A 14,087-nucleotide genomic window follows, 5' to 3' on the forward strand; every position below is an offset into this window, starting at 1 on the left:
CACTATCAGAATCCCGAGGTTTTCCCAAGCCAGTTGTGAGAGGTTATCCCAACTGCGCCCTGGGTCACCCCGGGGCCTTCACCGTGTTGGATGTGCTTAGAAGACCTCCCAAGGGAGACAACCAGGCGGCATCCTCACCAGATGCCCAAACACCTCATCTACCCCCTACTGATGTGAAGGAGCAGTGGCTTTACTCAGAGTTCCTCCCACATATTCGAACTTCTTACCTTGTCACCCAGTGTGAACCCAGATACACTATGGAAAAACCTAATTTCCACCGCTTGCATCTGCGACCGTTTTCTTTCAGTGATTACCCAAAGTTCACGAACATAGGTAAAGATAGGAGCAAAAATCCACTGGTAAATCAAAGGCCTCATCTTCCGGCTCAGTTCTTTATGCATCACAATGGTTTGGTATAGTTTTGCAAGGCCGCAGATACAGCACTGAGCCACCTATTGCTCCCTCACTCCATCTTACCCCTACTCGTGTACAAGACCCCGAGATTCTTGAATTCCTTCACTTGGGGCAGTAACTCTCCCCTGACCCTCTTCTCACAGAGGACTATGGTCTCAGTGTCTCACACTGAACCCCAAACTTGCCCAGTGCAGATCAAAGGTGAAGTGTCTGATGAGGCCAACAGAACCACATAATCTGTAAAAAGCAGAGACACAGTTCTGAGGTCACCAAACTGGACACCATCCACTCCTCAACTGCAACTTGAAATTGTGTCCATGAAACTCACAAATGGAATTGTTGACAAGGTGCAGCCCTGGTAGAGTTTAACCTCTAATGGAAACAGGTCTGATGAAATGCCGAGAATGTAGACACAGCTCGGCTTTGGACTGTGAATTCTAGTGGACAGAGTACACCATACTCCTGCAGCACCTCCCACACAACACCTCGAAGTACCTGGTTGTAGGCCTTTTCCAATTCTACAAAAATCATGTAGACTGATTGAGCATACTCAAGACACCCTTGAGAGGGTAAAGAGTTGGTCAAGTGTTGAACAACCAGGATGGAATCTGCACCTTGCTCCTTCTGAATCAGATTTTTTTTTTAGAATCATTTAATTATTTAGTATTCATTAGTAAATGTCTTTTTGTTGTCATGTACAATAGCTAACAATATAAGTGATTATAAATAAGAAAAAAAGCACTTGACCTCCAAAACTGATCAAAACTGTGGCACACTGCCCTCCAGACATTTTTTTCTTCATATACAGTAGTGTTCAGAATAATAGTAGTGCTATGTGATTAAAAAGATTAATCCAGGTTTTGAGTATATTTCTTATTGTTACATGGGAAACAAAGTACCAGTAGATTCAGTAGATTCTCACAAATCCAACAAGACCAAGCATTCATGATATGCACACTCTTAAGGCTATGAAATTGGGCTATTAGTAAAAAAAAAAAAAAAAAAGTAGAAAAGGAGGTGCTCACAATAATAGTAGTGTGGCATTCAGTCAGTGAGTTTGTCAATTTTTTGGAACAAACAGGTGTGAATCAGGTGTCCCCTATTTAAGGATGAAGCCAGCACCTGTTGAACATGCTTTTCTCTTTGAAAGCCTGAGGAAAATGGGACGTTCAAGACATTGTTCAGAAGAACAGCGTAGTTTGATTAAAAAGTTGATTGGAGAGGGGAAAACTTATACGCAGGTGCAAAAAATTATAGGCTGTTCATCTACAATGATCTCCAATGCTTTAAAATGGACAAAAAAACAGAGACGCGTGGAAGAAAACGGAAAACAACCACCAAAATGGATAGAAGAATAACCAGAATGGCAAAGGCTCACCCATTGATCAGCTCCAGGATGATCAAAAGACAGTCTGGAGTTACCTGTAAGTGCTGTGACAGTTAGAAGACGCCTGTGTGAAGCTAATTTATTTGCAAGAATCCCCCGCAAAGTCCCTCTGTTAAATAAAAGACGTGCAGAAGAGGTTATAATTTGCCAAAGAACACATCAACTGGCCTAAAGAGAAATGGAGGAATATTTTGTGGACTGATGAGAGTAAAATTGTTCTTTTTGGGTCCAAGGGCCGTAGACAGTTTGTGAGACGACCCCCAAACTCTGAAGCCACAGTTCACAGTGAAGACAGTGAAGCATGGTGGTGCAAGCATCATGATATGGGCATGTTTCTCCTACTATGGTGTTGGGCCTATATATCGCATACCAGGTATCATGGATCAGTTTGGATATGTCAAAATACTTGGAGGTCTTGTTGCCTTATGCTGAAGAGGACATGCCCTTGAAATGGGTGTTTCAACAAGACAATGACCCCAAGCACACTAGTAAACAAGCAAAATCTTGGTTCCAAACCAACAAAATTAATGCCTCGCAGATGTGAAGAAATCATGAAAAACTGTGGTTATACAACTAAATACTAGTTTAGTGATTCATAGGATTGCTAAAAAAGCAATTTGAACATAACAGTTTTGAGTTTGTAGCGTCAAAAGCAGATGCTACTATTATTGTGAACACCCCCTTTTCTACTTTTTTTTTACTAATAGCCTAATTTCATAGCCTCAAGAGTGTGCATATCATGAATGCTTGGGCTTGTGGATTTGTGAGAATCTACTGAATCTACTGGTACCTTGTTTCCCATGTAACAATAAAAAATATACTCAAAACCTGTATTAATCTTTTTAGTCACATAGCACTACTATTATTCTGAACATCACTGTAAACATTGGGAAAGATGTAGAGGAAGAAGAAAAAGTGACCTCGACCATGGTTACATGTAATTTATAAGGCATTCAAATTGTACTGAATCAGGTTTTTACAATAATTTTACTATTAGTGATTGCTGGCAATTGTCTTCATACTGTCATTAGGGTTGGGTATCGAGAACCGGTTCCTTTTGGGTATCGTTAAGAAATGATTCGATCCACCGACATCAATAACCGTTTTGCTTAATGATTCCCTTATCGGTCCTTCAGAGTGGCAGTTGTTTTTGGGGGCGTTTGTCAGAAAAATGATCATTTCTCTACATTGATTACAGACCCTGCAGCAGGTCTGTAATCAACTTTTCTGCAGCGCAGTGTTGCTTTGAACCTTGAACCAATCGAAGCAGTGATTCGCAGATCGAAGCAGTGATTTGCAGATCGAAGCAGTGCTTCAATTTGCTGCTTCGTTGATTCATTGTTTTATTTCGCTTTAGCTTAATTTTTCCCCGCTAAAACCCCAAAAAGCATATGTCTGTGAGTAATATTTACCTTTTTATATTAAACCAACCTGTAATGGTCTTCTGAAACAGTTGATAGATGTATTTTATAACTTAATAACGGGACCAATGCTAACATGTTAGCATGTCTATGGCATTTTCAATGTTAAAGTTAGCATTAAGATGTTCGCATGTCAGCACTTTTGTGTGCATGTTTTCTGTATAATAATTAATGGTTCAGCGTTCGTTGTAAAAGAGTCAAACTGTATTTTTTTTTTATTTATATATTAATAATAATAGCAACAACAACAATAGTAATAACTCATAATAACTAATAATGCTACAATACAATTTTAGAGAAAGAGACAAAAAGAACCTGATGAAACAAAACAACAGAAAACATAAAACCAACTAACAATAAAAATAAATAAATAAATATAGAAATAAATAACTGTTTCCTGTGAACACCTAGTGGCTCTTACACCTCCACTTCATCCCTGTTTTATTTAAGTTTAATGACAGTTTGTTTCAATCAAACCATATTTTCAATTTGTTAATTTCTTCAGTGATTTCCTCCAGAACTATCTGCCAAGCTGGAAAACTGCTGCATCCTAGTAAGGGCAGAATACTACTGGAATGAATCTGAATAAGGAAAGTTGTTTTTTTTTTTCCCTCACCAAAATTGAAGCTGCACTCACTGCAGTTTATTGTCTGGAATAGTCCCAGATTGCATTTCAGAGCTTCTAGAATTCAAACATTTTTGTGCGGGAGGTGTTGGGTGGGGGTAATTTTGGGTTACAGCTTTTTTTGTTTTTCACCACTTTCATCCATGAATATGTCAATCGTGAGTTACTTTTGTGCAAATTAAAGTCACTAACTGGGACTCCTGTCTTGTTGGGAGAAAGAAACGAGAATCGTCCTCCGTTCTGCTCACACAGCTCCAAACTCTGTGTGGCTCTCTGCCGAGTCAAGTTAGAATGATAGAGTCCAGTCAGAATGAATAAATTCAAAGCAAAACGCTGTTTAAATCAATTGTCACCTCTTTCCAAATGTTGTAATACAAACTGCAACCAATCAAAACGTTTTTTTCTCCCAAAATGAGACACCCTGCGCTGACCTGCTGCAGCAGGCTGAGCCCAGGTACGGAGAGACATTCATGCCAAAATGTCTGAAAGAAAATGCTTTTGACAAAAACTACAGATTTTATTTATGTCCAGAGATCCAGTCCAGGATCCAGTGACCAATTTAAAATGTTATTGACATAGAAAGCCTGTAAAACCTACTTTTAGTACACAGAAAATTCACAAGAGATATCGATAAGGGAAGTGATAAGGAATTGGAATCGATAATGGCATCGATAGATACAATCTTATCAATACCCATCCCTAACTGTCATATACAATTTCAAAGAAATCAAGGCTTGTTTTTTTAATGAGATTCACAATTTTATACTTTCTTAATTAAACAAAGATTTTTGTTGGAATAGGGATGTTTGGCCATTTGTAATGACATTAAGAACAAAAATTAAATACAACAGACGCCTAACACTTTTGCACAGCCCTCCAGTTTTGACAATTAAGAATTATGGAGGCTTTTGGCTGCTGATAAAGTTCTGTTGGTAATTTCAAAGATGCCATTATTATGCACAACAGCCAGCCCAAAAATTATCAATCGTATTAACAGATCATAAAAAGCTGAAGCAGTGCGCGTTAGTATAACTTGTCATCGCATCCGAAACACTTTGTTTTCTTTATTTCTGCATGCACAGCTAAAGTTATTGATATATGATTCAGGCCATGACATTATTGGCCGTGTGTGTGCGGCGTGAAGTAATGGTAGCCGCAATCAATCAGCGTTCCGCACCGTCGCTTCCCGTTACTGATGGACTGACCCACATCTGCTCATCCACCCCGGTTCCTGCGATTTTCACCGTTCAAATCTGAATTCTACTGAATCATTTTCGGTCCGTGGTCGTAAATGAAAACCAGCGCAAATTATCAGGCCAAAGAGCTCCAAAGTTGTCCCTCACAAGGTGAAAAAAATTCAGTGTTTTTATCCGACATTCGGTTCATTATCACCAGCTGGGGGTCCGCTCGCGCAGACCCCTCGGTTAGCTAGCTTATGTCCAGTGGTCGACTTCTTACTTTAGGGGGAAAAAAGAGACTACAGTCGGCACAAAAAGAAACACACATTTCAATATTTATCAACGGCGATATCAGTCGTGGCACAAAGTGCCGAAAGGTTCTCACCAGTACTTGAAATATTAGAAGAAATCAGTGCGTCCACATGTCCCGTTAAATACTTCTATTAGCTCTGCCATCCTGTGTTTCCCAGTCGTTCGCTCTGACCACTCGGGAGCCAAAAAAAAAAACAAACAAAAAAAACACCACGAGGGAGGCACGCCTATCAAGCGTATCAACCAATCACGTATATAAACAGGACGCTTAATAAATGATGGACTTTAACAGTGACCAATAGCATCTCTTGAGAGGACTGATTGACAGGGAGACTCAGCCAGGCAGGAGCGCAGTGTAGGAAAAGTGGGATGAGCAATTATTGGGTGTTGCTGAAGAGCTTTTTACCCCCTAAACGTAAATATACATCCTCAGAGCTTGTCAAATTGTATTTTGGTTTCTCTCTCTGTGGGGATATGGCCAAAATACATTTAAATAGCGACTAATATCAGAGAAGCTGCTAACAAAAAGGGGGTTTATATGATTTGTAACTCGACGCAGAGGATAAACTGGGTCAGATTCAAGGATAGACCTACTATAATATACAGACCTGTTTAGACCAAAACATTACAGTGCCTTAATTTTTTATTTTTCTGAAGCAGTCAGTTCAACATATGATTGCGTTATCCATAAATGCATACTTAAAAATCAAAATGACTATGGAATGCAGTTTAAAAAATGTTTACAGAACAGGTATGACCAAATTTACTATAAATATGGAGCAGAATAAAGGTTGTTGGTGGTTTCAATTTGACACTAAATGTTCATTTTAGTCCTCCCTCCAGCCCCACCCACCTTAAAAAAATACATTAAGATATAACTTTCCTCCTTGCCATTCTTCAGAATTTTTTAAATTTAATTTAACCTTTATTTAACCAGGTTAGTCTCATTGAAGTTGAGACCTTTTTGCCTTATGACATCACAAAAATCTGATGCGGATAAAATGCAAGGGAGGTCAGTATAGGTATATGCTCAAAAGTACACCTTTCAGTTAAAATGATTTCTTCAAACAATGAGAACCATGACTCTAGTCCAAGTTCTCCCCAATCCATAATAGCTAATAGCTATTATATAATAGTTAAAATTTAGTGTGGCAACCCACCCACACTCAGAAGTCACTCATTCTTCCCTAAACAATTCTATATAATATCCATCAATGTATATATGTTACTAATATTACAGAAAATAGTAAACATAGCATATAAATTTTTCTTCGTGTCATAAAATGGGCAAAATCACACCTTTAAAAAAAAAGCTACAAATGCAATCTTTCTGGAATCTTGCATATTTCAGTCCTGATTGTCTTGCAGAACCAGATTAATATTTTGTTTATATGCACTTTAGTTATCTCACAACCCCTCACCCCCACTGCAGTTTCTTTCTGGTGGTCAGTGGAAGGTGGTCGGTACTCCCCACAGTTGAATATTTTACATACAGTAATCATTTGTGAAGAAGAACGGGGGAAAGCTGTACTGTCAAAAGGTACAAATACGCAAAAAAAACAAACAAAACAAAAAAAAAAAAAAAAAAATCCATTTCACATCAGCCATTTAGACATACACATAACCAAGCTAACATCATCAATGTTTCTACTTTTATTGTCAGGATACTTGCTTCATGTAAAATATTTCAATACAATACAGTACAATGCATGTTCCGTCTGCTATCCTCCATGCTATTGGTTGATTTTGTCATGTTGTAAGGCTCGGCCACAGCGTACAGCGCCTGATTGCTCAGTCATCGCATACTGCTTTGCCGCTCTTGCTATGAAAACAAAACCATGAGAACAGATTAAATTATAAAGTACTACTTTTTCCCCGTCATTTCGGAACAAAACCCTCAATGCCACAGCCGTGGCAACTCCACATCCTCCCAGCATGGTTCACAGCAGCTCAATTAAATCCTCAACTGAGGCCCTCACAGGGCCACAGACACAAAAAACAAAACTAAACTAAAATAATGGACTCCGTCAATGGTGGCAGTCACATAGCAGCTTTCAGTCTTATCCAAGCTTCAACAGGAATGGGGAGGATGATGACAACACACTGACATGTCCCCGAAAACAAGTCACCTTCTCTTGGTTCAGTTTATATCTGAGCAACAAAAATGCATCGGATGCTCTTGCTATGTTCACCAATTAACCCCAACCACAACCCAAATAACAGGAGCATAAGCATTATGGTTATAACTTCTCATTCTCTTGCCTTGACGTTTAGCCATCGGGTTTTGCTATATAGCGGTGCTTTTAATACTGGGGTTATGGTGTGTTATTTTAGAGATGTGTGGATCATTGTCATTCTGGCCTAACTCACTGCTGTAGAGAAGGTGCCCTCTCTGGGGGAGTGGATGGGGGAGGGGCGGCAGCTTTTGCCAGGAACATCCCCGCATCCCACAGTACATTCTTTCAGGTGGGCATGGTGATGGTGAGGGTTGTGTGTGTGTATGTGTGTGTGTGTGTGTGTGTGTGTGTGTGTGTGGAGAGTCTCAGTAGCGATGGGAATACTGGGGTGGTTGTTGGGAGGTAGAGGAGTATCCCATGCTGCTTTGGGGCAGTGATGTGCTTGGTCCAGGGTTCTGGTAGGCAGCATGTGGATTAGAGCGCTGCAGGGAGAGAAAAAATTTAAGAGAACAATAATTAAATTCCATTAATGCAATGGCTGTGGTTTCACAAAATAGCCCTATATGAGTCCTCGCCCATTTAGGGGTCAACTCTCTCGAGTAGCAACTGTGAGTCATCATCTAAGCGGCGTTTAACAAAATATTGGTCAAAATCATACACTGTACGAGGTCTGTGAGAAAAGTATCCTACCTTATTATTTTTTTTAAAAACCATATGGATTTGAATCACGTGTGATTACATCAGCCAAGCTTGAACCCTCGTGGGCATGCAAGAGTTTTTTCACGCCTGTCGGTGACGTCATTCGCCTGTGAGCACGCCTTGTGGAAGGAGTGGTCCAGCCCCCTCGTCGAAATTCCTTTGTCTGAGAAGTTGCTGAGAGACTGGCGCTGTGCTTGATCAAAATTTTTTCAAAAACAGAGGCACATCCGAGTGGACATCATTCGAGAAATTCAGCTGGTTTTCGGTGAAAATTTTAACGGCTGATGAGAGATTTTGGATTGTTTCTATCGCTGTAAGGACTTCCCATGGAGCGGGACGTCGCGCAGCGCTCCGAGGCGACGTCGTCATCCTGTTTCAAGCTGAAAACCTCCAAATTTAAGCCTCTGTTGACCCAGGACGTTGTGAGAGAACAGAGAACATTCAGAAGAGGTCGGAATCAGCAGTTTATCCGGACATTCCACTGTTAAAGGAGATTTTTTTTTAATGAAAGGCGTGCGGACGGATTGGCGCGTCAGCTCGCAGCCAGCGCCACGCGCCCGCCACAGGAAAAACACCTCCGTTGGAAGCCTTAAGGACAAGTTGGAACATGCCCTGCTGTTAAACAATTTCTCAGATACTCACTCAACTGAAAGCCACCAAAAGCCGCCTGGATTTTACAAATGGTTATCAACACGGAGGTGTTTTTCCTGTAACATAGAAATGAAATCAAAAGTCAAGTCTGATCCTACAGCAACAGACAAAAGTTGCATTATGTGCAATTTCTCCAGTTGCAGCCACAGAGCCTATCATTTCTTCAGGGTTGTCTTGGTGGCTTTCCTCACTCATCTCCTTCTTGCACAGTCCCTTATTTTTTGAGAACTGTCTGCACCACACAGATTTACTATACAGTGCCATACTGTTTGTATTTCTTTGTAATTGGTGTAAATAAAGTCCAAGACATATCCAGTGAATTGAAAATGTTCATGTATCCGTTCTCTGACTTGTCTGAGGAAAACTGGCTGCAAAAGTGATGATTTACTATAAATTCATCAAAGGGTGCCAATAATTGTGTCCAGCATACAGGTTATGTCAGGATTGTTTTTATTTCATTTTATGAAAGCATTTTGTTTTGTTCTTGTTGTCAAATAACTTGGGAGATTGTTAAAAATATTCTGATTCAACAAAATTGCTTTATTTGCATTTATTTTTGACCATATATTAAAATGTGTATATAAAATATAGGGATACCAACAAATTGTCCGCGTTTGTGTGTGTGTGTGTGTGTGTGTGTGTGAGCGAGTGACTTTAGAAGCTATAAGCCACAGCTCCACCTTCAAACTCACTGAAAAATGTCTACCACATGATTTAAAATCAATCAAAAATAGCAAAGTCAAAATAATGGAATATGTAAATATGAACACCCCTTATTATAACGAGACTAAATACCTTAATCACTTTTACAGCCAGATTTCTTTAGATAAGTTAGGGGATCCAAGTCACTGGAAATGTCTTAGAGTTAAGTTTTATTCATGATTATGAAACAGAATTGTATTATATGATAAATCTGTGTTAAGTACAGTTGTGTTCAAAAGTTTACATACATTAGCAGAATGTTTGTTTTTTTTTGGCCATTTTTCAGAGAATATGAATGATAACACAAAAACGTTTTTTTCACTCATGGTTAGTAGTTTGATGGGGTGAGAAGCTCGGTCATCCGGGGGGAGCTTGGAGTAGAACCGCTGGTCCTTTGCGTTGAAAGGAGCCAGCTGAGTTGGTTCGGGCATCTGGTAAGGATGCTCACTGGGCACCTCCCTAGGGAGGTTCCAGGTATATCCATCTGAGAGGAGACCCCGGGGAAGGCCCAGGACTAGGTGGAGAGATTATATCATATATATTATTATAATATATATACACACATTATATATTATACTGTCCTGGGAACTCCTCGGGATCCCCCAGTCGGTGGTGGTCAATGTGGCCCGGGAAAGGGAAGTCTGGGGTCCCCTGCTACAGCTGTTGCCCCCGCAACCCGATCTTGCATAAGCAGTTGAAAATGAGATGATGATGAGTGGATTAGTAGTTGGGTGAAACCATTTATTGTGAAACAACTGTGTTTACTCTTATTAAATCATAATGACAACAGAAATTACCCAAATGACCCTGATCAAAAGTTACATACCCCTGTTCTTAATACCGTGTAGTGCCCCCTTTAACATCAGTGACAGCTTGGAGTCTTTTGTGGTAGCTGTGGATGAGGCTCTCTGATGGTAAAGCTGCCAGTGAATATGTCTTGAACTTTATTTACATGAATTATGAAGAAATAACAGTCTGACACTCTATATGGTAAATATGCATGAAGGAGACAGTTCTCAAAAACTGAGTGACTGTTCAAGAAGGAGAAGAGTGAGGAAAGCCACCAAGACACCCAAACAACCCAAAAGAAGTTATAGAGGCTTTGCAGTCACGTGACCTGGACACTTCCAGGCCACTCCCCATCATCATGCTGCCGGTCAAGCATAGGGCTTCCAGGATTATTTACATGAGAAACAACGTACATACTGCAAAGTTTTGGACAAGCTTTATGATAAACTCATCATCTCTGAACCTGATAGTGGAGTAAATGAACATACCAGGCATCTTTCTGACGCTGAATTACTGCGATACAAGGAGAAAATTGCTGGTTTTGGGTGCTTGTACACAGCAATTGACTGGACCTGGAGTGGCACTGATCTCACTGCATGTGTAAGTACATTCAGGACTTAATAAGTTAATTAAGGATTGCAGACTTACATATTTGTAATAGCATTTAGTGAAAATGTTCGTCATTAACTTCATTAACTATTCAATGTTGTGAACGCTGCTGTGTGATTGTGGAGAAAAATCCAGCTCACTCTTTTGTTGTGGTAGTGGCTTCCTTAATGAAAGAAGTAATGTTTTAGTGGCCCTTTTTTTTTTTTTTTTTAAACTTACTATTTCTAACCCGAACCATGGTGTATTAATGGAAAAAAACGACAAAAAACGGAGGAAAGAGGAGTTGAGATGACTTGTTTTCACAGGCAAGCGTATTGTGACTGGCTAAACTTGACGTACAGCTGTGGGTGGTACAGCCCTGCACGTGACATGTAAAGCCTCTATAGGCTCATGTGGCTGTGATTGCAGAAATTGTGCAAATTTTGCATCACCGCTCTTAGCTTCATAGTGGAGTAGAACAGAGAAGGATATTCTTTGACCAAAACAGATCAAATCTAGACTTGCATCTCAGATGTACCTTCTGGTAATTTGTAGCTAAACTTTCAGGTCTTCTTTTTAAAAAAATCCTCCTCTATACCACTTCATCATGAACCTGTGTAACTGGTGATACAAAATGCAACGTTTGCTAATTGTATCACTAGTCACAGCTTCATGGTGGAGTGGAACAGAGAAGGGTTTTCATACAAGAAAACAGACCAAATGTAGGTCTCAGTCTCTCATTTTTCTTGTGGAAAGTGGTGCCTGAATCATCATGTCTTACTTTTAAAACAAAGCCCACCTGAAGTGGACTTCATTTCTGAAAACTATTCAAGATGATTTATTATACATCTGACTGAAATCCTTTGTTCTGACTAGCTGATTCGTGTGTAATAATTGCAATACTTTTCACAATAAATCATCCAAAGTTAACAATAGCCACATTATTGACTGATTCTGCACCATTTCGGGCAACATTATGAGTGATTGCGGACCGATTTTGTCATTACGGGGCAACAATGTTTCCCGCATGAGCAGGGGTGATGCGTCGCAGATGACATCATGGCGGAGAGCAGAAAGTTTGCATCCGTGGATACTCATAGGAGCAATTTTTTCACATAGTTGTAAAGATAAAATTATTAACTACACAGATGTATAATAAAACAAATGGTGACTGGTTTATCGGGCAGCATAATGGAATGTCACCCCTCTGGATCATTGCTGCCCGCGGCCTTGGCCTTGGCCAACAATGATCCCTCGGGGTGACATTCCATTATGCTACCCTTCAAACCAGTCACTATTTGTATATTGTTGCCCTTTTATCATTTCAATTTTTTTAATACAGAATACAGAGTTTGTATAGAAGAGAGAAGAAAGACCTACCTGGTAGTCTGAGGTCATGATGAAGCCACCTGAGGTAGTGGTGGGTGGAACAACTCGCACTTTCTTCAGTGGGGGGCCTTGGGCATGGCTATTTTCAGGGTTGCCAGTGTGACCAGCCCCATTTGTGTGGTTGTTGCCCTGTTGCTGCTGCTGGTTTTTCTGGAAACAAAATCCCAGAAATCATGTAACTCATCATCTTGTATATCTCTGATGTCTGGTTATTGTTATACAGCTTCAAAAAGAAAAAAAAAAAAAAAGAAAAAAAAAGAAACAAATCACTGTCAAAGACTGCAGCTAGTGTCTGCAAATGGACACTCTGTCTGGATTACTTTGTCTGCCTTATCCTCTGGCTCTTCTTCTGTCAGGAACTCCCTCTTGGGGTAAGGTATCTGGCAACCTGCAAATACACTGAGGCAAAAAGAAAAGAGGTGTGTCAGTCTCAAGCAATTATGCCCATGAGTTGCTGTTAACAAAATAAAGGAACTGATCAACCTGGTAGGCTTCCAAGAGCCACGTAAGGATGAACTGGACATGGATTATGTGTGTGCTGTGACTCACTCAGAGGTAGGCAAGGGCTCCTCCAAAAAGTAGGGGTCCTGCATGGCCTGCTCCGATGTGATTCTACGGATGGGGTCCATTGTTAACAGCTTCTGCAGCTTTAGAAAATTACAATGTTAGCTTCAAGCAAGAACAACCTTGTGTCACATTATATTGCTTTACTAGTGTGTTGCCGTGGGGATCCACTCGCTCTAAATTTGGTAGTGTTTATAAAATAGGCATCTGGCATTTTTGAAGGGTGCTAATAAATTATGCAAAGTTTCTATAATGATTTGGAATGGCGCGTGAGTCCAGAACGTAATTATCAACGTCCATTGTTCATTGTTATGTTATATCTGTAATTTCTCCAAAAATATTAGTCCTATCAATGTTCCATTTTGACGGCGTCCATCCTTGACCCAAAATACATAAGCATACCAAATGGCAAATGTCAGCTCTCCCCAGTTTTTCCGTGTTTGACGGTATATATACACACACACACACACACCACTCGGCTTTTAATATACAGTGGGGAACATAAATATTTGATATACTCGTACTGTTGATTTTGCAAGTTTTCCCACCTACAAAGAATGGAGAGGTCTGTAATTCTACTCGTAGGTACACTTCAGCTGTGAGAGACAGAATAAAAAAAAAATCCAGAAAATCACATTGTATGATTTTTGAATAATTAATTTTCATTTTATTGCAACCTGGAGATACCTGAACACATCATTTCTCCACAGGTTGTATACATCTGAGAGAGGAGTGCAAATAACTGACAGATTTCCCTGGTCAAAAAAAAATTTAAAAATTCTTGCATGGACTTTGAGAACTGATTCTGGGTAATTTTGGGGTGCTGAATCCGAATCCGAGCTCAGATTTCCTCTATCACATCATGTTTTTTTTGCAATCTGCATGTTCGCTATTGATAGATTAGGCAAAAGTTGCTCATTCACTCACAAGTTTGTCGGCACTAATCATGCACAAAAGCAACTTCAAAAGCATAGTTTTTAAAGCAAGTTCGCAAAATGTGAACAAGAGCCATAATATCGTTTATGGTGCCGAAGAGGTGTGTGAGACTGCAGCTTTTGCTTCAATGCTTGATATGAGAAATACGTTTTCATATCTCAAAAACGTGATGTGACTGGCAAAAACTAACATAGGAATGACAATCCAGCCCTTATGTACATGTGGCAATAGGTAGCTAATTCAAATGATTATGTT

General features: G+C 39.9%; 2 protein-coding genes across 2 annotated transcripts in view; both read right to left on the bottom strand.

Annotated features, from left to right (window-relative positions):
* wasf3b (WASP family member 3b) overlaps positions 1 to 5,520 on the bottom strand; it is a 108,867-nt gene extending 103,347 nt beyond the window's left edge. The window contains exon 1 of the mRNA XM_034169172.1: positions 5,411 to 5,520. The gene's annotated coding sequence lies outside the window, so the exon portion shown is untranslated. The remainder of the gene's footprint in view (positions 1 to 5,410) is intronic.
* A 1,454-nt stretch (positions 5,521 to 6,974) lies between these two features.
* Positions 6,975 to 14,087, bottom strand: part of cdk8 (cyclin-dependent kinase 8) — a 29,285-nt gene continuing 22,172 nt past the window's right edge. Inside the window, exons 10-14 of the mRNA XM_034169228.1 lie at positions 12,882 to 12,979; positions 12,653 to 12,731; positions 12,324 to 12,482; positions 7,858 to 7,996; positions 6,975 to 7,825 (exon numbers count right to left, since the gene is read on the bottom strand). Coding sequence (XP_034025119.1) covers positions 7,880 to 7,996; positions 12,324 to 12,482; positions 12,653 to 12,731; positions 12,882 to 12,979 — 453 coding nt within the window. The 3' untranslated portion in view covers positions 6,975 to 7,825; positions 7,858 to 7,879. The remainder of the gene's footprint in view (positions 7,826 to 7,857; positions 7,997 to 12,323; positions 12,483 to 12,652; positions 12,732 to 12,881; positions 12,980 to 14,087) is intronic.

This window comes from Thalassophryne amazonica, chromosome 1 (assembly GCF_902500255.1).
Source record: "Thalassophryne amazonica chromosome 1, fThaAma1.1, whole genome shotgun sequence".
Taxonomy (NCBI): Eukaryota; Metazoa; Chordata; class Actinopteri; order Batrachoidiformes; family Batrachoididae; genus Thalassophryne; species Thalassophryne amazonica.